Below are 24,368 nucleotides of genomic sequence, written 5' to 3'. Positions count from 1 at the left end.
CAAAAACAATAAAATAAAAAACAGTGCAGTGATTTGACAGCCAGTCTGGATAAATTAATAGTTTCCACGGTAACAATGGAGACGCTTGCAAGCAGCGCACTGTGCCATCATCACATCATAGTCTTTGTTCCGATTGGTTCCGCGGTTCCCGCCCAGACTCAAGGTTCCTGCCCAGACTCAAGGTTCCCGCCCAGATGGACGCTCCAGTAGCACACCACATAGTGCGCTGAGTCATGAAGCGGTCGCCCCGGGTTCGATTCCCCGACCCGGTGGCCATATGCCGCATGTCTTCCCCTCTTCTCCTCCCGTTTCACCCTCTCTCCTCTGTCGGTCCTGCATGGCCAAAAGGTCCTGCGTTGACCAAAAAAGCTGAAAATGCTATAAATAAAATCTTAAAAAAAAAAAAAAAAAAGATCCCACCCAGACTCAAGGTTCCCGCCCAGACTCAAATCGCTTTAGTGAACATCAACGTTTGGATAAAGTATGGATAAATTGAAATGGAGAAAATATATAGGATACCCAGATTTGAGATATGTTTTATGTAACTACTGTTCACTGGATATGATCTGGTGTGTGAGTTACTGTAGTTCACTGGATATGACCTGGTGAGTGTGAGTTACTGTAGTTCACTGGATATGATCTGGTGAGAGTTACTGTAGTTCACTGGATATGATCTGGTGAGTGTGAGTTACTGTAGTTCACTGGATATGACCTGGTGAGTGTGAATACTGTAGTTCACTGGATGTGACCTGGTGAGTGTGAATACTGTAGTTCACTGGATGTGACCTGGTGAGTGTGAATACTGTAGTTCACTGGATGTGACCTGGTGAGTGTGAATACTGTAGTTCACTGGATATGACCTGGTGAGTGTGAATACTGTAGTTCACTGGATGTGACCTGGTGAGTGTGAGTTACTGTAGTTCCCACTGGAAGGATACATCCATCAGGCTGATCATCGCTCGGCAAGACTCCATACTGAAGCCATCCGTCTTCAGGTCTCTGTCTGGGAAAGACAATCAACATGCCAGTGTTAACCATGCATCTCTGGTTGCCAACATAATCAGTGACAAGTGAGTATTTACCTCACCATCCCTCACAAGGTATTATGGTATTTACAAAATAGTATCATGGTAAATGAATTTACCATCATATGATACTACTGAATGATACTACTGAAATATATTGCTGGTTTTCGATATGATTATAACAGGGATACCGTACGTATGTCAAATACCTTTATTCAAGTTAACAAGTGTTTAGTTTAAAGTTAGCTGGGATCTGTTTGTTGGAACAGATGAGGCCTGGCTAAGACATGTTAGGGGAAAGGTTAGTAACGGCTAGATAGTGGGGTGGGTCGCCTCTAGGCGACGAGGCGACGAGGCAACGAGGCGAGTTAGACGGAGCTCCCAAGGGCAAGCCAACATTCCTTTAAGATAACACAGGACAGAAGCTGTGGGAGAGTCACAGAGGGTTGGGTTCCTAACTAACTAAGGCTTTTCCCCATTAGTTAGTTTAGATTAGATTAGGTTCATTATCCCTTACCTGCCCTCATCCCCCCATTGCCCCCCTTTCCCTAGCCCTCTTGATTGTGAAGCGACCTTGGGTTTCCTGAAAGGCTATAGAAATTTGATTTATTATTATTAAAACATAAAAATACAGATACTTCTTCCAAAACTATAGGACTTACGTTTGGACACCACCCTGTTGAGAATAGTCCTCAGCTCCCTTGCAGAGATCTCCATGTCCTGGAAATAAGAATTGTTTTTGTTTAGAATAAATCTGTATGATCAATCTCTATGCCCCCCCCCCCCAAAAGTGCAATGAGCAGCATGTCTCTGTCTTTTACACCTCGACTGTTAACCCTTTCACACATAAACAAACCAATACAAAAATGAACAAAACCAATGGTCCCTGCGTTCCCATTAGGGCTGATCTCGACTAGTCGACTAATCGATCGAAAGGAGCTGTAGTCGACTGCCAACCTCTTAGTCGAATGCAATTTTTAAAAATTATAATATATATATATATATTTTTTTATCATTCTTTCCAAAAGCAAAGGGGCCTAGAAGCGTGGCTAACGCTAATGGTGCACATACCAGCGAGGATAACTGCCTAAGAAAACGGGCACAGAGGCAATGAAAGAGGATTTCACACACTAGACAAATATCAAGATGTGTCCATCAGTGGACCAATTGCATGCTTTCGCAGAGGACAAGAAGCCTTCAGTCGACCCCTTCAGACATTAAGCACCCCCCACAGCCCAAATGGAATGACCCCCCCCCTAACGTTATATGTCCTTATCTAAGATAACATTCATATTGATGCTGGGCCTGAGACAGACCAGAACAATAGACCCTGAGCCCTTTCCAGTATTCCTGTCGTTTTAATTGTACACACTATAGATTCACTGCAATGATTCTATAGATTAGTATAGAAATGTGAAGCACGACAGATGGTTTCACGTTGATAATGTAAACATTCTAAATAGACTACATTTGATTTCCTGTCAGCTATGCAACAGGACATAATAATAATAATACATTTCATTTATATAGCACACTTTAAACGCAATGAGATCTCAAGGTGCTTTTTTTTATATAAAGGTTTAAAAACATTCAAATGAATAAAAAAACATTAAAATAAAAAGGTTTAAAACATAAAAACCTTAAACGTGGGTCCAAGCTGTTCCTTAACGATGCAGTTCCATTGAACCTGTCTATAGTGCCGTTCCCATGGTTTCACCACAGAGATGCTATGTTCCTATAACGACTCACTATAGTATTTCTAGTAATTAGCGAATGCGAAGAAAACCACAGGAATACTATAGTTTTACGATAGTTAATTTTCGTACAAGAAATACACAGAAGCAAAAAAAAAAAAAAACACGCACATCCCCAGACAGCTGAGAGAACATGGCCCTGAAGGAGTCTTCGATGTCGTCCTCTGAGATCTCTTCCTGGGGAGAGAAAGAAAGAAAGAGACAAATCAGTCATCGTTCCATTTAATAAAGAGTTAAATAGAAAATAGAGGCCCCAAGATAAATGGAATTCACTTCCTACACAGAGTCATTAGTCTGAATCCCAACCAATTAAAGGTCTTTCCTCCGGTTATTTCTCTTAGAGACAAACGTGGAATGGATTTCATGTAGTAAATTACTTTGACATTATAGAAAGGATATTAGTGTAAAACATCTCATCGTCAGTGAGGACTGAGTGAACAGAAAGATCAGGACCTACTGAGGAAATCAAGAAGATTATGAAATGAGACTTCTTTACCTCCTCCTCAAAGTTGGCCACCACCTCATCGTCCAGCTCCCTGGAGATATCAACATGAGGAAAAACTGCTTTAGGTTTGAGATGAATCGTTTGCAAACGGTCAGGAGAGTTAGTGCTTGGCAAACTTAATGACATCACAGCTACTGGAGTAAATGGTGCATTTATACATCTCTTTTATCCAAAGCGCTTTACAATTTTTGTTACTCACATTCACCCATTCACTCACCCATTTACTCACACACAGACGGCAGAGGCAACCATGCAAGATGCTAAGTGTCTTGCTCACTGCCCGGGAGGAGCGGGAATCGAACCGGGAACCTCCGGATTCCCAGACGACTGCTCTACCTCCTGAGCCACTGTCGCCACCCTTTTATATAAACCCAGTTGCGCCAAATAAGCCCAACAAAACTCACTGCGTCTCCGACTGTTTCTCCGTGAAGACCCTGAGGACGAAGTCGGCCTCCTTGCCGGCCTCGAAGGTGGAGGGCACCACCAGGTACTCCCCGGGGGGCAGGCGCAGACGGGTGCTCACCTCCCGCAGGTTGATGAAGGTCTCGGAGCGGGCGCACGAGGAGTGGCGCAGGAAGAAGTCCTTCTTTAGGTGAACATTCTGACAACCCTGGAACTAAGATGGAGGACAGATGACAGCAGGAAGAAGAAGTCCTTCTTTAGGCAGTGGCGAATATTCATGGAGGCCAAGGGAAGCCAAGCTTCCCCAAAAATATAAACAGTAAAAGAAAAATGTATAAAAAAAAATGTATTACAAAATATTATATATATTTTTATTTTGTTTATAATTTACAATAATAAAAAAAAATCATAATTTTTCATCTCTGTGTTATAATAATTTTCTCCCTCCTGGAGAAATTAACCGAACGAGCGAAACTGTGCCCACTCTCTCTAACACTGTCACTGAGGCAGCCCACACTGAGCCCAGGGCAGGTACCAGGCTACCAGCAGTCTGCTGGTAGCATTATTTTGATTGACATTGGAGGCTTTGAGGCTAGGCCTGGTTGTCTTTTTCAAGCGTCCTAGTTACCATATTATTAGCCAATAAGATTCAAGCTTAATTCAATGGCTTGGTCTTAACGCCTTAACGGCCCGGCAGCCTGGTACTAGGTAGGGATTCCAAAAGACTTCTTCAGCCTTGGGCGGCTGGGCCAGAAAGTTCCCACCAAATTGACCAATCAAATCACATTAAAAGACATTAACCTTATGTGAGTCTTGTGAATGTCTACTCTAAACAAACAGCATTGTTTGATTGAAAACTTTATTAACATATTGCAGAATTGGTACAATACAGTACGGCTCAATACACACAATTAACATTACAGTCGGGGCCAAATTGACATTGATTTGATAGCAAACTCCACCCAGTATGTCAATGTTGCGATCACAATATCCCAATTCCGAAACAAAATAAGGTGAGTCCTTATCACAAACTGTTCCAAAGATATTTAATGTTTTGCTAAACATGTCTAGTGTTGCGCCCGGCTTCAGTTAAAAGCCAAATTGCATTCTAAATTTAGTTAATAGACGCCAGAAGAGGTCTGATGTTGCGGATAGAGGATGTTGGCATCACGCGTGAGTGGTCCCAGGATGATATCCGTTTAGCAAAAGATCCACATACATGTGGACATGGCCTAAGAATACTTTGACTTGTATGCCCAGCCTTGGGCTATTATTATTAAGAATACTTTGACTTGTATGCCCAGCCCATAGCTGTCAACACTCACGGTTTTACCGGGATTCTCCTGTTTTTTCGACCCTCTGCACGGCCTCTTCACGGCTCACGGATTGGTACGTATTTTGTACTTATTATTATTATTATAAATTTTTTTACAAAATGGGTGCAATTCTCCTCCGTGACGACAGGTGGCAGCAGTGTAGATTAGACCGTTATCACAGGAAGTCAGACCGTTGCGACCAGAAGAAGACAGCGACGCGACCGGATAAAGCTCAGAGCTCAGGGAATTGAGTAGACTGACGCACCGAGGCGGCCACGGACCGAGCGTGTCAAATCAACTTAGCCAGTGTCTCTTGATTGCCCACTCTGTGGCTTTTGTCTCTGGAACAAAAGGTTTGCAAATATTCTGTGGATAAAACAATACAAATGCAGGAATGTGTAAATGTGTTGGTTGGTGAACACTAACAGCCGTTTGCGCCTCTGCGCCTCCACTGTCCCCTCCTCCCATTCCTCCACTGACGCCCAATTTCCTGAATGCGATTTATACATATAAATAAATTGATCCGTTTTAAAAGTTGTCGTGAATTGTCATGGTATGACAAATACAGTTACTGGTAACTCGCAGGCATTGCAGAGATATTGAGGAAAAACACAAAATCGCATTGGCTTTTTTTCTATAATTTTTCTCTGTAGAATGAATGAAAACTTTATTTAACAGATTGCAGAATGGGTACAATACAGTACGGCTCATGATGATACAGACATACTACACAGACATAATAGACACACACACTGTTCCAAAAATGATATTCCCATTTCCCACTGCTAAATTAATGACCATAGGTATTTTTTATAGCTTTTTCAGGAACATGGCATGTCTTTTTTTATCATGCATATCCTGTTACCTATATTTTTTTGCATTTTGCACAATCAATGCGGGCGTGACCACCTGCATTTCACTGTATGTGACAAATAAACCTCTTGATTCTTCTTGAGTTGTCGTATTAATATGTAGCCTACAGTGATGAAGGTATAAAGACACTGGTAATACATTGATTGATTGCTAACTTTAACAGATGGGTACAATACAGTATTGTGCAATACACAATTGTTAAGGGGATGCAGACCAGAGAAGGACTTCTTCCCCCATTTTCAATTCATCATAACATTTATGTATGAATTGTAAGATTTCAATGAATATGAACATGTTAATGCTACTACTACATAAACTGAATTTATACTGAATTTGTCTTACACTTAATGCAGGGATGTTCACAGCATTTCACTTTCAACCAGGTATCTGATTAATTTAATGTAGCAACTAGTTCACCCAGTCCTTGTTGGACTGATAACTTTAAGTGGTTGCCTAGTGGAGATTTAGGATTCACTGACTGTAGACTGTAAGAAAAAAAGCTGCAAGAAAACTAAATGTCTGGCATCTATGGTTTCCAAATACTGTCAAATTACAGTAAAATCAAATGCATTTACAGATTACAACCTTTATTTAATGGTTCATATTTTGATAAAAGGTCATTTACTGTATTTTTATAGCATTTACACTCTACACAGTAGGAAACAAAATAATACCGGTTTTGACCAGCAGCGACGAGGCAGCTCCATTGGGAGGGGGCGGGGCCGGGTGGGAGGGGGCGGGCTGAGGGGGCGGGGCCAGGAGAAGGGGCGTGGCTAAAACCTGCATGTTTTTTTAAATCGAAATGTTGACAGCTATGGCCCAGCCTCAGGCTATTATTATTAAGAATACTTTGACTTGTATGCCCAGCCTCAGGCTATTCTTATTAAGAATACTTTGACTTGTTAAGCCCAGTCTCGGGCTACCAGCTGACAGGCAGAGCTGTGTTCGCAATTGGTGTTTGTTCTAGCAGCTACGATTCTAGATGGGTGTGTGTGTGTGTGTGTGTGTGTGTGTGTGTGTGTGTGTGTGTGTGTGTGTGTGTGTGTGTGTGTGTGTTTGCGCGCGTGTGTCGGTCGCTGTTAATTTCCTATGGTGCTGAAATGTGTGCGTTTGACTACTTTTTCCAAATCCGTATAGCAACAAATCATGTAGGCTATGGTTATTGCAGAAAGTTTATCTTGGGCGTGGTGGTAGGGCATTCAACTGTTTTGAGCACCCACTGGCAGAAACATAAATCGCCGCCTATGATCTTAAGTACACACAGATCGTGATAGCCTGACTATAATCAGATCTTCACATAGGCCTATTCCCATTAATAACGATACTGTATACTGTGGGATTAAATGTATAATTCAGTTTCAATGTTAATTTAGTTTATAATGTTATTCTGTTTAATGTTGTTAAAATTGTGTACAAATGTCTGTTGTTGACTGTTCAAAGAGCTCCAGTGACCTCTATATTCGTCAGAAAAATTCACATCTTAGCTTGAATGAAAGATGTCATAGTCCCCTTTAAAATGATACCAAAGACAATATGGTGAAACATTGACAGATGTCCTCTACATGAGTCTAAAGCAGGATATGCACCAGCATCTGAAATGCCTAACCCTAACCCTGAGGGGGTGGGTATACTTCATGACTTGATAATTATGATAAAGCTACCACTCCGGAAGGGCTATCATACCAAAATACATACAAAGACATAGATCTTTGAAAAAACTATATGTAAGTTTCGTCACCTTGAGTGGTACCGATATCTGGTCTGGCTAGCTGTATCTATTGTTTACACTTGAAATTTGTATTTTGTCACAATATTATTTGGCTTAAATATAAAAAAAATATATAAAAAAAAAAAGTATTACCCCTTTGGTTGCCGAAAACGGAGATCTACGTTTCTGTGGGCCAGCGGTTGAGTGCCGTTCACGTAGTTTCTGTTTCGTTATTTCTTTTATTCGTTATTGCCATTCATAATCCATCGAGGCACCTTGTGCATGCTGTACTGAATGTGTCTGAGATCGCACACGGTCAATACTGCCGCCTAACGCCTTGCAGCCGGTATTGCACATAATTGGAATCCCTCTGGCTGGGGCTGTGCATCGATCTAAGAAGTCCAGTCCAGGTTTTCCTTCTTGGGCAAGGGGAGCGGTTATAACACACAGTTTGGGGACACTGGATCACCGTGGATTCATGTGTTTTGGTTGATACATGTTGGAAAGACGACTGCGATCAATATTTGGAATGGCAATCAGGAATTGGATTATTCTTTTTGCAGTACATCAGAGACCAGGTAAGGACTCTATATTACCAATCTTGCGTTGATCTGATATTTCCCCCCCGCGATTGCTCTGTCTGTGTAGTGTGTGTGTGTGTGTGTGTGTGTGGCGTTGGTCACATCACGGCACGGATGGGCGCGCCGCTCCAAGCCCCCTTTCATGCGTGCATGGTGAAAGATAATACCGATAATCTAGCATTGATTTCAGATTGATTGTTGATCCAAGCAAGGAATGGCAACGTGTTTACTGAATTCCAATAAAACGCAGTTTTCGCGTATTTTCCTGGGATTACTCAGAATCACTCAAACTATACTCATATTCACCACGGTATAAAACGGAAATGTACGGATGAAAAAATTATCTGTTTTTTGCATGTTGACTGGAAGAAACTCACTGACAATCGAAAACCTTATTAGATCCATAGCTACAATATTTAATATAGTTTTTAGCACTGCAAACACGCTATTCTCCCCATTGAATAGTTTGAATAATTAAAAAAAATTTAATAAAAAAATTTGCATCCTCTGACAGCTGTGTGTGTGTGTGTGTGTGTGTGTGTGTGTGTGTGTGTGTGTGTGTGTGTGTGTATCTAGTATGTTCATGTACATTGTGTTCATATGAGGGCTGTTGGGGATATAGCCAAAATATTCTATCACAATATATTTCTTAATTTTGATTTGACAGTGTTTGAATATCCAGTACAAATTACAATGTGATATAATTTTTTTTATGTTGTTCTCTTGTAATACTTTATTATTACTGGTCTCTTCTCATCCAGTTACCACTACAAATGCTGCTGCAATATGCAATCTGTATCTATGTACTGTACCTATTTTGAATAAATAAATACGTGTTGATGAACGGAATTGCAGAAACACATACCTTTGCATGGATCCATAACATAGGGTATATTTACCGCCCTAGTTCATAATGAAATGTAATAATTTGAAGAGCACACACACCTCTTCTGGAATCTGTGGACGACAATGAACACACAGGGGGGAAAATGTCAACTAAAATTATAATATTGTCACTTGTTAAATGATTAGCATTAAAGCTGCAATAATAATTTTCACATTTTAAAAACTTGATATGACCACCTGCAGATCTTGTCGAGTCATGGTGTCTCTACTGAAACCAGCGGCCAGTCTTTTTGTTGTTGTTGACAAAACTCTGCCTTTATAAAACCTATGCATTTTCTTCAACGAATTACATCAATATTGTTCTGTCAGAACAGTATTATGTTTGTAGGTGAAGTATTTATCTACCTTATGCCCAAGAAAAAGTTGTATGTATTGTAGTTTAATCTATAGTAGGCTAATCCAACTAAGAGTGAGTCTCTTTAGTTACAACAAGATTGTGCCATGATTACAGTGTTATGTTTATAATGTGATGTATTTACATTGATCACTTACAAAAATCAAGGCACCCTTCTTTTTTCAATAATCTTTTACCGTTGCTAAAAATGTCGACCTTTTCTTTCTGCCAATACAGCACTGTCATGAGCTCCCTTACAAAAAAGTTAAGTTCACGGTTTAACACAAAATGTTTCCGCAAATTCACAAATGTTTGTCAGTAGAAGTGTGTGGTCGTTATGAGCCACTAGAAGTGTGTGGTGGTGTCTTTATGAGCTACTAGAAGTGTGTGGTGTCTTTATGAGCTACTAGAAGTGTGTGGTGGTGTCTTTATGAGCCACTAGAAGTGTGGTGGTGTCTTTATGAGCTACTAGAAGTGTGTGGTGGTGTCTTTATGAGCTACTAGAAGTGTGTGGTGGTGTCTTTATGAGCCACTAGAAGTGTGGTGGTGTCTTTATGAGCCACTAGAAGTGTGTGGTGGTGTCTTTATGAGCTACTAGAAGTGTGTGGTGGTGTCTTTATGAGCCACTAGAAGTGTGTGGTGGTGTCTTTATGAGCTACTAGAAGTGTGTGGTGGTGTCTTTATGAGCCACTAGAAGTGTGTGGTGGTGTCTTTATGAGCTACTAGAAGTGTGTGGTGGTGTCTTTATGAGCCACTAGAAGTGTGTGGTGGTGTCTTTATGAGCCACTAGAAGTGTGGTGGTGTCTTTATGAGCCACTAGAAGTGTGTGGTGGTGTCTTTATGAGCTACTAGAAGTGTGGTGGTGTCTTTATGAGCCACTAGAAGTGTGGTGGTGTCTTTATGAGCTACTAGAAGTGTGGTGGTGTCTTTATGAGCTACTAGAAGTGTGGTGGTGTCTTTATGAGCTACTAGAAGTGTGTCTGTGTCTTTATGAGCCACTAGAGGTGTGTGGTGGTGTCTTTATGAGCTACTAGAAGTGTGTGTGGTGTCTTTATGAGCTACTAGAAGTGTGGTGGTGTCTTTATGAGCCACTAGAAGTGTGTGGTGTCTTTATGAGCCACTAGAAGTGTGTGGTGGTGTCTTTATGAGCTACTAGAAGTGTGGTGGTGTCTTTATGAGCCACTAGAAGTGTGTGGTGGTGTCTTTATGAGCTACTAGAAGTGTGGTGGTGTCTTTATGAGCCACTAGAAGTGTGTGGTGGTGTCTTTATGAGCCACTAGAAGTGTGTGGTGGTGTCTTTATGAGCCACTAGAAGTGTGTGGTGTCTTTATGAGCCACTAGAAGTGTGTGGTGGTGTCTTTATGAGCTACTAGAAGTGTGGTGGTGTCTTTATGAGCCACTAGAAGTGTGTGGTGGTGTCTTTATGAGCTACTAGAAGTGTGGTGGTGTCTTTATGAGCCACTAGAAGTGAGTGGTGTCTTTATGAGCCACTAGAAGTGAGTGGTGTCTTTATGAGCCACTAGAAGTGTGGTGGTGTCTTTATGAGCCACTAGAAGTGTGGTGGTGTCTTTATGAGCCACTATAAGTGTGGTGGTGTCTTTATGAGCTACTAGAAGTGTGTGGTGTCTTTATGAGCTACTAGAAGTGTGGTGGTGTCTTTATGAGCTACTAGAAGTGTGTGGTGGTGTCTTTATGAGCCACTAGAAGTGTGGTGGTGTCTTTATGAGCCACTAGAAGTGTGGTGGTGTCTTTATGAGCCACTAGAAGTGTGTGGTGTCTTTATGAGCCACTAGAAGTGTGTGGTGTCTTTATGAGCTACTAGAAGTGTGTGGTGGTGTCTTTATGAGCCACTAGAAGTGTGTGGTGTCTTTATGAGCCACTAGAAGTGTGTGGTGTCTTTATGAGCCACTAGAAGTGTGTGGTGGTGTCTTTATGAGCTACTAGAAGTGTGTGGTGTCTTTATGAGCCACTAGAAGTGTGGTGGTGTCTTTATGAGCCACTAGAAGTGTGTGGTGGTGTCTTTATGAGCTACTAGAAGTGTGTGGTGGTGTCTTTATGAGCTACTAGAAGTGTGTGGTGTCTTTATGAGCCACTAGAAGTGTGTGGTGTCTTTATGAGCCACTAGACGTGTGGTGGTGTCTTTATGAGCCACTAGAAGTGTGTGGTGTCTTTATGAGCCACTAGAAGTGTGGTGGTGTCTTTATGAGCTACTAGAAGTGTGTGGTGGTGTCTTTATGAGCCACTAGAAGTGTGTGGTGGTGTCTTTATGAGCTACTAGAAGTGTGTGGTGTCTTTATGAGCCACTAGAAGTGTGTGGTGTCTTTATGAGCCACTAGACGTGTGGTGGTGTCTTTATGAGCCACTAGAAGTGTGTGGTGTCTTTATGAGCCACTAGAAGTGTGGTGGTGTCTTTATGAGCCACTAGAAGTATGTGGTGGTGTCTTTATGAGCCACTAGAAGTGAGTGGTGTCTTTATGAGCCACTAGAAGTGTGTGGTGGTGTCTTTATGAGCCACTAGAAGTGTGTCAGTGTCTTTATGAGCTACTAGAAGTGTGTGTTGTGTCTTTATGAGCCACTAGAAGTGTGGTGGTGTCTTTATGAGCCACTAGAAGTGTGTGGTGTCTTTATGAGCCACTAGAAGTGTGTGTGATGTCTTTATGAGCCACTAGAGGTGTGGTGGTGTCTTTATGAGCCACTAGAAGTGTGTGGTGTCTTTATGAGCCACTAGAAGTGTGTGGTGGTGTCTTTATGAGCCACTAGAAGTGTGTGTTGGTGTCTTTATGAGCCACTAGAAGTGTGTGGTGGTGTCTTTATGAGCCACTAGAAGTGTGTGGTGGTGTCTTTATGAGCTACTAGAAGTGTGTGGTGTCTTTATGAGCCACTAGAAGTGTGGTGGTGTCTTTATGAGCCACTAGAAGTGTGGTGGTGTCTTTATGAGCCACTAGAAGTGTGTGGTGTCTTTATGAGCCACTAGAAGTGTGTGGTGGTGTCTTTATGAGCCACTAGAAGTGTGTGGTGTCTTTATGAGCCACTAGAAGTGTGTGGTGGTGTCTTTATGAGCTACTAGAAGTGTGTGGTGGTGTCTTTATGAGCCACTAGAAGTGTGGTGGTGTCTTTATGACCCACTAGAAGTGTGTGGTGTCTTTATGAGCTACTAGAAGTGTGGTGGTGTCTTTATGAGCCACTAGAAGTGTGTGGTGGTGTCTTTATGAGCCACTAGAAGTGTGTGGTGTCTTTATGAGCCACTAGAAGTGTGTGGTGTCTTTATGAGCCACTAGAAGTGTGGTGGTGTCTTTATGAGCTACTAGAAGTGTGTGGTGGTGTCTTTATGAGGTCACCTCGTAGACGGCGAACCCGATGGTGTGCATGTCCTGGCCCTGGCGCCGGCAGCGGCGCCGGTCCTTCTGCATCAGGGCCACCAGGAAGCTGCAGCCCGTCTCGTCGTCCTCGGGGTCGTCGTCCTCCTCCAGCAGACAGATCTTGTACTGGGGGTTGATCCAGAACGTGTCTGGGTGGGGGGGGGGGAAGGTTCAGGGCATCCTCATATTTTAAATATTACATTTTTATATTTTGGTACCTCAGCTAATATAAGAAATCTTTCTTGATGTATTTAACCAGCTGGTTGCATTAGCCTAAATGTAACCTTTTCTACTCATGTCCTTAAAAGGAGCACTTCACCAAAAACAATACCGATGTATTTTGCACACATAATATACTCTAAAAAGCTTTGCACACATTGATTTAGTCTGACGGTTATTGAGAGTCAATGAGTTTGAATATGGCCACCAGTGATGTCATTGGGGAACATTGTGTTGTGTTAATTACAGCTCAATGAAATGATAAGGTAGCAGTCCCTATAAGACATGGTATCGCCATGGACATCTACAGCCTTTCATGGTGCTGTAAATTAACACAACACAAGGATTCAATGTGTTAATTTATAACTATTGGTTTTGGGGTTTTCTACCTGGATGTACTGTATCGATCACACCTTTGCTTGGCCTATAAAGGACCAGCCTACATAAAGGAACCCCTGGTCCAATCAGCCAGCTCCAGATCCCTCAGATCAAACAACCAAATCTGCCTTAAAATCACACACGCAAGAGCGGTCACGTGGCGTAGCGGAGATTGCGCTCGTCACCAACGCAGGAGATGCTGGGTTCGAGCCCAGCTCTCGGCGTTGTCACCAGCTTGGCTGGCCGTTCACACTAATACAATTGGCAGTATTAGGGGAAGCTGGCGGGTGGGACCTGGGCGCTGTGGACAGCGACGCCTACAGGTCAGGTCTCGGCGCTTGCTCAGCGGGGGCAGGACTTGGTGGAGCTAGCGTGCCCTCCCACGCGTTACACTTCACCAATGAGAGTCCTCGCTGCCAAGTGAAAAGACGTCACTGGCAGTCACCGCACGTCTCGGAGGAAGCGTCTCGGGACGCCCTTATACCGACTCGTAGGAGAACATGCATACAGCAGCCAGGAAGGGGAGGGGGGGGAATTGGCACAACGACTAATTGGGACGGGGAGAAAATCAGAGAAAATCAGAAACAGAAAAATAAATAAAAAATCCCCGACACACAAGACTGGTGACGAAGGGAAACCGGGCTTCCGCAGTCGCAGCTGTGAAACTCTGAAACAGGCTGCCACTCAACCTGAAATCTGCAAGCACCCTACGGACCTTTAAGGCCACGCTCAAAACCCACCTTTTCGCCATAAGAAAATCCATGAGCTAGTTTTGTATTGTAGTATGACTGGTGGATTATGTCCGTCCGTTTCTCTATCTGCTTGGTTGGCCTGTATGCATTTTTTCTGTTTTCATATTGTTTCCTGTCTTTCTGCTTTTATTTTTTCCCGGGCTGCGCCCCGGGCCGATGTAACGATTGGTCGAGGGGCGCAAATATAAATAAATGTATCATATTATATCATATCATATCAAAGGACTTACTGGGACGGTTCCTACAGCCTTTTATTTACCAACATGGTGTCTTACTGAGACGGTTCCTACAGCCTTTTATTTACCAACATGGTGTCTTACTGAGACGGTTCCTACAGCCTTTTATTTACCAACATGGTGTCTTACTGAGACGGTTCCTACAGCCTTTTATTTACCAACATGGTGTCTTACTGAGACGGTTCCTACAGCCTTTTATTTACCAACATGGTGTCTTACTGAGACGGTTCCTACAGCCTTTTATTTACCAACATGGTGTCTTACTGAGACGGTTCCTACAGCCTTTTATTTACCAACATGGTGTCTTACTGAGACGGTTCCTACAGCCTTTTATTTACCAACATGGTGTCTTACTGAGACGGTTCCTACAGCCTTTTATTTACCAACATGGTGATTGTAATGGATCCCCGTATATTGAAGTGGCTTACAATTTACTGCTGGTAAAATCACTGTTTAATTAATCTTTTTACATAGTATTACATTCCTTTTAAACAATCAAATTCCCACCGTTAGAGCTATGGCCTCATATGGGTCCATTAAACCTTGTTGCATATTCCTTGTCTTGAACAGAACTGTCAAACTGTCAACCAAAAAAAGTGACAGCGATCAAAAAACACTGTTGCCTCGCAACACGGCGACGTGGATTTAAATAAATTAAAGTCACATACACACACATAGGCTTCTATCAATTCTAATAATAAAAGTCCTGGATATTCCTAAACATTAATTGACATAAACCATCCAACACATTTAAACTAGTAACATCACAAATATTAAGCAGGTAATTACTCTAAAAATAATAAACCTTTCATGGGGTTATTTACAGTGACTTACTGGGGTTGTTCCGGCAGCCCCCCGCCGTACTGCCCCTCCTCCAGGCGCCGTCGAACTGAATGGTGTTCCAGAAACTCTGATGGTCGCTGCTCAGAACATCAGCTGTCAAGTTGCAAATCTCCAGCCTGTTGAACTGACGCAGGAACTCCTGGAATGACATCCTGGTGAAAGAGAAGAAGAAGAAGAGAGAGAGAGAGAGAGAGAGAGAGAGAGAGAGAGAGAGAGAGAGAGAGAGAGAGAGAGAGAGAGAGAGACAGACAGACAGACAGACAGACAGAGAGCAGTTATTACAAGAGTAATAATAATAATAATAATAATAATAATAATAATAATAATAATAATAATAATAATAATAATAATAATAATAACTTTATTTGTATAGCACTTTTCACACAGAAATTGCAGTTCAAAGTGCTTCACAAATGTAAAAAATACAGGCATAAGCGAGCATAAAAAAGATAGAGAGGTAGCAAGGTAAGGTAAATCAGTTTTTCCCATTAGGATCTAGCATCTCAATAGGCCTCTCTGTTTACGGTTTCATTCAGTAATACAAATAATAAAATAGAATAGACAGTAAAAAAGTACGGGGGAAAAAAAGAGTGAAGAGAGAGCGAGAGAGAGAGCAGTTATTACAAGAGTGTGCAATGGTTGGGTTTTTAACAATTCAGTCGAGAGAATAATATGAACAAGGAAACATTTAATTTTCAAGGTGATTCCACACATTCAGCAGGCTGTCATTTCAAATTATTACGAACATTGTATTTTGTGCCGCCTTTCTGAGTGTGAGGGTATATCTTTCTGAGTGTGAGGGTATATCTTTCTGAGTGTGAGGGTATATCTTTCTGAGTGTGAGTGACAACATCCCCTCCAAATTCCTCAGAGACTCAGCAGCCGCCATCACCCCAGTCATCACACACATAATAAACCTCTCCATAAAACAGGGACACGTCCCCAAGGACTTCAAAATTGTGAGAGTAACACCCCTGCACAAAAAGGGCAGCAAATTAGACCCAGGCAACTACCGCCCTGTTTCTATCCTTACCTCCATCTCGAAAGTCATGGAAAAAATTGTATACGGACAGGTCGAAAAGTACCTTGCGGAAAAAAATCTAATCTACGAATTTCAATCTGGCTTCAGAACATCCCACTCCACTGACACATGCCTTCTCTATTTAAACAACCACATCAAACAAGAGCTGGATGCGGGCAAATACTGTGGCATGGTCATGCTGGACCTACAAAAGGCCTTCGACACCATTCTGATTGACTGAAGCTAAAAGCAATTGGTTTTCATAGTCTATCAGTGAGCTGGATTCAATCCTACCTGGAGGGGAGAGAACAGATGGTGGAGGTAAACGGTACCCTATCCCCCCCCCTCACAGTGAGCTGTGGTGTTCCACAAGGAAGCATACTAGGACCGCTACTGTTCCTAATTTATGCAAATGACATGTCGTCAGCTTGTGACTGCAACTTGTTCCTGTTTGCGGACGACTCAGCCCTGCTGGTCTCTGACAGGAACAAGTTACAGGTTGAAAAAACCCTCAGCTCGGAACTAGGCAAAATCTGCATATGGCTCGCTGATAACAAACTGTCATTACACATGGGCAAAACAGAGTCCATTCTCTTTGGTTCAAATAACAAACTCAGCAAGACCGACGGCTTCTCAGTTACAGTGGGTGACAATATTGTCACAAGGAAAGATGAAATTACCTACCTGGGTTCCATCCTAGAGGCAAATCTTTCCTGTGACAAAATGGCATCCAATGTAATAAAAAAAAGTCAACCAAAGAACTCGATTCTTGTACCGGATCTCCTCTCTGGTAAACAAGAATACCATGAAGACTCTGGCAGGAGCACTCATTCAAGGGTACTACGACTATGCTTACCAAAGCACCTCAAAGGCGCTAAAAACAAAATTACAAACATCACAAAACAAACTGGTCAGACTACTACTTGACCTTACCCCCAGAACCCACCTCACCCCTGCCCACTTTGACAACCTAGGATGGCTTAGAGTAGACGACAGAGTACAGCGACTTGCAATGGACCTGGTCTACAAGATACACTACACGACCAAGGTACCCATGTACATGTCAAAATACTTCCCAAAGGTCAGTGAATACCACAATCACAACACCAGAGGGAGCTCCACAAATCATGTTAAACCAAGATTCGGCTCAAACAAGGGACTAAACACGTTTCGCAATTATGCCACATCAATGTGGAACGCCCTACCCAAAGCTGTAAAGGAATGTGAATCACTACCCACTTTCAAAACCACTCTCAAAGAACACCTACGGAAAACTGCAATTCGAAACTGGCCCCTGTAAATGTCCCAACCCAACCCCCTACAACAGGGCTATTCAACTAAATTGTTCAGGGGGCCACATTGTCAGAAACCCAAGGGGCCAGGGGCCGGACTGCCACGGCGCCTCCCCGTGCTATGAATATATGTACACTTGACACAACACGCAACCACATTTTCACAACTTTTATTTAAAGGGGAACTATTTTACTATTTCTTTCACTATTTGGGCACTTTTACACAATTCCTGTGGGTTTATGGAACACCTCTGTAATATTTTTTTTTTTAATTCATTGTTTTGTATTTCTAATCAAGTACTCAAAAACACGTTTTGAGCCTGGGCTCCAACCACTGTGGGAACTGTGTGGAAACTCAGCTGATTAACATGCAGCAGTGTCTCTCTGACATCACAAATCAGCACATTTTCAGATGACTCAGTTCAGTGAGGGTGAATATTGTGAGAGGAGAATTGGAAGAATGCGCCAATATGAGAATTAGAGACATAGATCATATTAATATAAGTCCACATAGCTAGGAAACAATGCTAAAAAGGCCATTTATAAGATCCCCTTTAACTACATTGCAAAAGTAGTATACTTTTCAAAAAAAGTGCTTCATTTATGTGCAACAACTGCAACATCTCCTCTTCAACATTTCAATATAAAAATAAAATAAAAAACAAACAAGTGCATGATGTGCATATGAACATTCTAACATCAACACTTGAACAAAAAAACACATTTATAGTGCAGCTGAGCTTATGAAAAAGTGCTTCATGTCTGTGCAACAACAGCAAATCACAGCATCTTATTAGCACTTATTGTCGACTCTTAACTCTCAAACATCAGGGGGGTGGGGGGCAGACAGGCCTAGCCTACATACACACATCTAATGAGAGCGATTGCACTTCTTTGACTGGGCAATGGCAGAGAAAGAGGGTTCATAGGAAGTGAGGGCTACCCGCAAACAGTGATGCAAATGCTCATTTGTCAAGGAGGCATGGTTGCTTGTTTTAATGGCATTCATGTGAGAGAAACTGGATTCACAGGTGTATGTTGAGCCAAACATTGTTAGCACAGATATTGCCGGCGTTTTTATTTTGGGGAATGTCTTGACATGAATACACTTTATCCAAAATGTTGTGGTGGATTCATTCTCAAGTGCCTGCTTCAGAGCAGATGATGCTTGCATGTCAATTATTTCAAGTTGCAGGAGACCTTCATCAATGTGAAGTGATGCAAGGAACTCTTGTCCTTTTGTGGAAATAGCAGCTACATTGACAAATGGGTTGCTCACAAAATGCATCAATTATCTGGACATGTCAAATTCATCAAATCAACTTGCAAAGTTTTCCCTCAATTTATCAATGAAATCTGTCATTAATTGAGTGACTTTTGGCTCAATTGTGCGTGTTAACGTTGACATGAAAAAAAAATAAAAAAAAATTAAAAAAAATAAAAAATATTTAAAAAAAATATTTTTTTTTAATTTTTTTTTATTATCATGTAATCTTTGGCGGGCCGGTCAGAATCATCCCGCGGGCCGGATCTGGCCCGCGGGCCGCCAGTTGAATAGCCCTGCCCTACAAAGTACAGTAAATGACGAAGTATGGTTCTGTCAATATTCCAATGTACATGGGCGGCTAGGTGGTGCAGTGGGCAAGGCACTCACCACCAATGCTGACGCTGGGTTTGGCTGGTCGTCCGTACTAATACAATTGGCAGTATTAGGGGGAGGGAAAACTGAGGGGTGGGGATCGGACGTTGTGGACAGCGACTCCTACAGGTCGGTTGGTGCGCCTGCGCAGTAGAATCAAGAAGCGATGGGGGCGGCGCCCCTCCAAAGCGTAGACCCCTGACGCTGAAAGATCGAGCTGCGCAGGTGAAAAGATGCGACGGCTGCTACCTCGAGTATCGGAGGGGACTCGTGCTATGTATGGCTTCGTCCACATTGCAGCCGGCTTGTGGGAGGCAAGAAACAGCGTTCGAGACAGGGGAGGGTTGAATTGGACGATACGAAATTGGGATTGGAGAAAAATTTAAAATGGGAGAAAAAGTGGATAAAAAAAAAAATATTCCAATGTACAGTTTTCCCCATCAACCCCTCCTACCCAACCCCTCCCCACCCCACCCACCCAACCACCTCCAATGTACAGCCCCCCCCCCCCCCCCCCCCCCCACCCAACCCCACCCCACCCACCCAACCTCCTCCAATGTACAGTTTCTACGTCAAATGTATATACTCTCTTTTCTGGACTCTTTTAGTATCACAAACAGTACTGTATTTGCAAATCTGGTATGTCATACATGTATATATGTAGCAGTACTGTCTATCTGTATGTTGTGTGTGTCATATATGTTATGATGAATTGAAAATGGGGGACCCTGATGTAAACAAGACGAAAGTCTTTCTCTGGTCTGCATCCCCTTAACAATTGTATGTATTGAGCTGCACTGTACTGTACCCATTCTGCAATCTGTTAATAAAGTTTTCAATCAATCAATCAATCAATCAATCAAAGACTGAACATACCAGAACTCCCCGTCCTCCGTCTGACAGTGCATGTCGTCCCTCTCTGCTGGGTCTATGGCGTCCCACTCAGACGAGCTGATGGAGAGTGAAGACAGAGTGAGGGGGGGGGGGGGGGGGGGGGTGAAGGGATGGATAGTCAAGAGAACCAGTGAATGAGATCCATACAAAGCCTAGGGCTAAACCCATTTTGCATCCCCCTTGACTCTGTTACGCACGCACACGTGCACACGCATGCACACACACACACACACACTGTAGGCAGCATAGTGTTGACAGGAGCTCACTTGTCGCTCCAGGCTCCGGTCCACTCCACTTGACCCCAGGGGTTCCGGATGCGGATCAGCCTCTCCATGCGGCCATTGTAGTCCACCTTGAGTGACACACACACACACACACAGACACACACACACACACACAGACAAACACACTCGCACAGAGACAGACACACACACACACACACACACAGACAGACACACACACACACACACACACAGACAAACACACTCGCACAGAGACAGACACACACACACACACACACACACAGAGACACAGACAGACACACACACATATTTTAATGATTTATTAATATCCACAAAAAAAGGAACGCAAACAAAGTCAGTCAGACAGAGACCTTACAGTTACAATGCCTCCATTGACAACCAACCTGATCATACAAGTACAGTAGTCCGTTTAAAGGATGTGCAAAACAACTAGCAAACTGAGCCACTGCCAATGATAGTAGATAATGAGCAATACTGTGCACGCGCACACACACACACACACACACACACACACACACACACTCTCAGAAATGTACTGTATGATTTGCACATATTAAAGGAAGATTGACACCCTGTGGCTGTGAGAGGTAACTGCGCCTTGTTTAAACATGAAAGATAAGAGAAAATGGCAACAAAGCCATTTCTTCAAGCAGGTAACTTTGGACTTCGTTTTTACATTTATGTTGTGCAGTGGCGGCCGGTGGGTACTTCGCCACTAGGGGGGCTATACCAAACATGTACAGTACAGTACCACGCAACAGACTCATCATGGCAAGACGTGAGCGATTCGACTCACGCTCACGGCAATGAATCGGCTCTTATGAACGAGTCGCTCAGCTGTTACTACAACAACACACAACCAGTCAAATAAAGTATAGTCTAGACTCTAATTCACAACTTGAAACACAATATATAAATAGAAAAGTTAGAAACAAAACTCGCCCGTCTCCAAACACAGGCAGATCTCTCCCTCTCTCCTTCTCTCTCTCACACACAGCGCAACGTGGAATCGATTCGTTACACAATCAGACTGATTGATTGATTGATTGAAAACTTTATTAACAGATTGCAGAATGGGTACAATACAGTACAGCTCAATACACACAATTGTTAAGGGGATGCAGACCAGAGAAAGACTTTCGTCTTGTTTACACCAGGGTCCCCCATTTTCAATTCATCAGGACATATATGACATACATGACATACAGATAGTCAGTACTGCTACATCTATACATTTATGACATACCAGATTTGCAAATACAGTACTGTTTGTGATACAGAAGGAGTCAAGAAAAGGGAGTATATACATTTGACGTAGAAACTGTACATTGGAGGAGGTTGGGTGGGGGGGGTTGGGTACACTGGGATATTGACAACCATACTGGGTAATTTACATTGGAGGTGGTTGGGGGGGGGGCACACTGTATAAACAAGCAAAACTGTACATTGAGGGGGGGGAGACTCTGTACAAACAAACAAAATTGTACATTGGACTATTGACAAAACCATACTAGGTAAATGACTGTACATTGGAGGGGGTTGGGTTAGGATATTTACAGGGGCCAGTGTTGAATTGCAGTCTCCCGTAGGTGTCTCTTGAGAGAGGTTTTGAAAGTGGGTAGTGATCCACATTCCTTTACAGCTTTGGGTAGGGCGTTCCACATTGATGTGGCATAATTGCGAAACGTGTTTAGTCCCTTATTTGAGCCGAATCTGGGTTTAACATGATTTGTGGAGCTCCCTCTGGTGTTGTGATCGTGGTATTCACTGACCTTTGGGAAGTATTTTGCCATGTACATGGGTACCTTGGTCGTGTAGTGTATCTTGTAGACCAGGCCCATTGCAAGTTGCTGTACTCTGTCATCTACTCTAAGCCATCCTAGGTTGTCAAAGTGGGCAGGGGTGAGGTGGGTTCTAGGAGTAAGGTCAAGCAGTAGTCTGACCAGTTTGTTTTGAGATGTTTGTAATTTTGTTTTTAGCGCCTTTGAGGTGCTTTGGTACCATGAGGTGCAAGCATAGTCGTAGTACCCCTGAATGAGTGCTCCTGCCAGAGTCTTCAGGGTATTCTTGTTTACCAGAGAGGAGATCCGGTACAAGAATCGAGTTCGTTGGTTGACTTTTTTTATTACATTGGATGCCATTTTGTCACAGGAGAGATTAGCCTCTAGGATGGAACCCAGGTAGGTAATTTCATCTTTCCTTGTGACAATATTGTCACCCACTGTAACTGAGAAGCCGTCGGTCTTGCTGAGTTTGTTATTTGAACCGAAGAGAATGGACTCTGTTTTGCCCATGTGTAATGATAGTTTGTTATCAGCGAGCCATATGCAGATTCTGCCTAGTTCCGAGCTGAGGGTTTTTTCAACCTGTAACTTGTTCTTGTCAGAGACCAGCAGGGCTGAGTCGTCCGCAAACAGGAACAAGTTGCAGTCACAAGCTGACGACATGTCATTTGCATAAATTAGGAACAGTAGCGGTCCTAGTATGCTTCCTTGTGGAACACCACAGCTCACTGTGAGAGGGGGGGATAGGGTACCGTTTACCTCCACCATCTGTTCCCTCCCCTCAAGGTAGGATTGCATCCAGCTCACTGATAGACTATCAAAACCAATTGCTTTTAGCTTGTCAATCAGAATGGAGTGATTGACCGTGTCAAAGGCCTTTTGTAGGTCCAGCATGACCATGCCGCAGTATTTGCCTGCGTCCACCTCTTGTTTGATGTGGTCATTCAAATAGAGAAGGCATGTGTCAGTGGAGTGGGATGTTCTGAAGCCAGATTGGAATTCGTAGATTAGATTTTTTTCCGCTAGGTACTTTTCGACCTGTTCGTAGACTATTTTTTCCATGACTTTCGAGATGGAGGTGAGAATAGAAACAGGGCGGTAGTTGCCTGGGTCTAATTTGCTGCCCTTTTTGTGCAGAGGGGTCACCCTCGCAATTTTGAAGTCCTTGGGGACGTGTCCCTGTTTTATGGAGAGGTTTATTATGTGTGTGATGATTGGGGTGATGGCGGCTGCTGAGTCTCTGAGGAATTTGGAGGGGATGTTGTCATGGCCAGTGGCCTTGTTAGGTTGGAGGGCGCTCAGTTTATTGAGTACCTCATCTGTTGTTACCATTTCCAGCTTGAAGTCGTCCTTGCGGACCCCTAGGTTTTTGTAGTAAGCTACTATGTGTTCTACCCCATAAAGCCCTGAGTGGGAGGGTAGTTTGTTTACCAGTGTTGTGGCTATGTTTGTGAAGAAAATGTTTAAGTAATTGGCTACATCCAGCTTGTCTGTGATGAGCGTGTTGTCCGTTTTTATGTTTATGTTTGAGAATCTGGTTTTAAGTTTTTTACTGCATCCTAGTTGATTATTGAGTAATTTCCAAAGTTCACGTGGTTTGTTTTTGTTTTCCTCAGTTTTGTCATTGATGAAATTCTTTTTTGCAGTTTTGATCATGGAGTTTACGTCGTTTCTTAGTCTGTTTCTTTCTAGTTTGAGTTCAGTCACGTGGGCTTGGAGTTCACTGCTCGTGCTTTTAGTAAGCTTTGACTGACTTTTACGAAACTCAGAGCATTTTTTGTCTCTGGTTTTCATAGCGGCCAGTATTTCGGAGTGCATCCACGGCTCAGCGCGATTTTTTACCCTGGTGGTTCTTAGGGGGGCCATGTCGTTTAGTATTGTTGAGAATTTGATTTTGAAACCAAGCCATGTTTCTTCAACCAGTGTACCATTGAGTTCATCTGACCAGTCCAGGCTCTCCAGTTCAAGGTTAAAGGCCTCGCTAGAGTAGGTTTTGAGGTCTCTAGATGTGACTGTTTTGTGGCAGCCAGCCTTTTGTTTTAGTTTTTTGCGGGTACAGAATATTCCTCAGCTAGTCAGATAGTAAATTATATTGACCATATTGATCAATTTGTTTACACTGCCTGTGTTGTCTTTTACTACCTGTATACTGTGTTGTTTTACTACCTGTACCCCTCCCCCCCTCCCCCCCATGCTGCTATGATGCCTGAATTTCCCCAAGGGGATCAATAAAGGAATATCTTATCTTATCTTATCTTATCTTATCTTATATAATGATCACTTA

General features: G+C 42.8%; 1 protein-coding gene across 1 annotated transcript in view; it reads right to left on the bottom strand.

Annotated features, from left to right (window-relative positions):
- Positions 1–24,368, bottom strand: part of LOC311232196 (calpain-1 catalytic subunit-like) — a 100,434-nt gene that overhangs the window by 19,290 nt on the left and 56,776 nt on the right. The window contains exons 8-17 of the mRNA XM_084318904.1: positions 20,304–20,389; positions 20,020–20,094; positions 15,183–15,343; positions 12,743–12,912; positions 9,110–9,121; positions 3,689–3,900; positions 3,276–3,315; positions 2,891–2,956; positions 1,688–1,745; positions 939–1,003 (exon numbers count right to left, since the gene is read on the bottom strand). Of these exons, the coding sequence (XP_084175030.1) occupies positions 939–1,003; positions 1,688–1,745; positions 2,891–2,956; positions 3,276–3,315; positions 3,689–3,900; positions 9,110–9,121; positions 12,743–12,912; positions 15,183–15,343; positions 20,020–20,094; positions 20,304–20,389 (945 nt within the window). The remainder of the gene's footprint in view (positions 1–938; positions 1,004–1,687; positions 1,746–2,890; positions 2,957–3,275; positions 3,316–3,688; positions 3,901–9,109; positions 9,122–12,742; positions 12,913–15,182; positions 15,344–20,019; positions 20,095–20,303; positions 20,390–24,368) is intronic.

The sequence above is a fragment of the Notolepis coatsorum genome (genome assembly GCF_963971535.1).
Source record: "Notolepis coatsorum genome assembly, chromosome: 7".
In the NCBI taxonomy this organism is placed as follows: domain Eukaryota; kingdom Metazoa; phylum Chordata; class Actinopteri; order Aulopiformes; family Paralepididae; genus Notolepis; species Notolepis coatsorum.
Note: the sequence above shows the minus strand (reverse complement) of the source record. Positions and strands in the feature narration are given on the sequence as shown.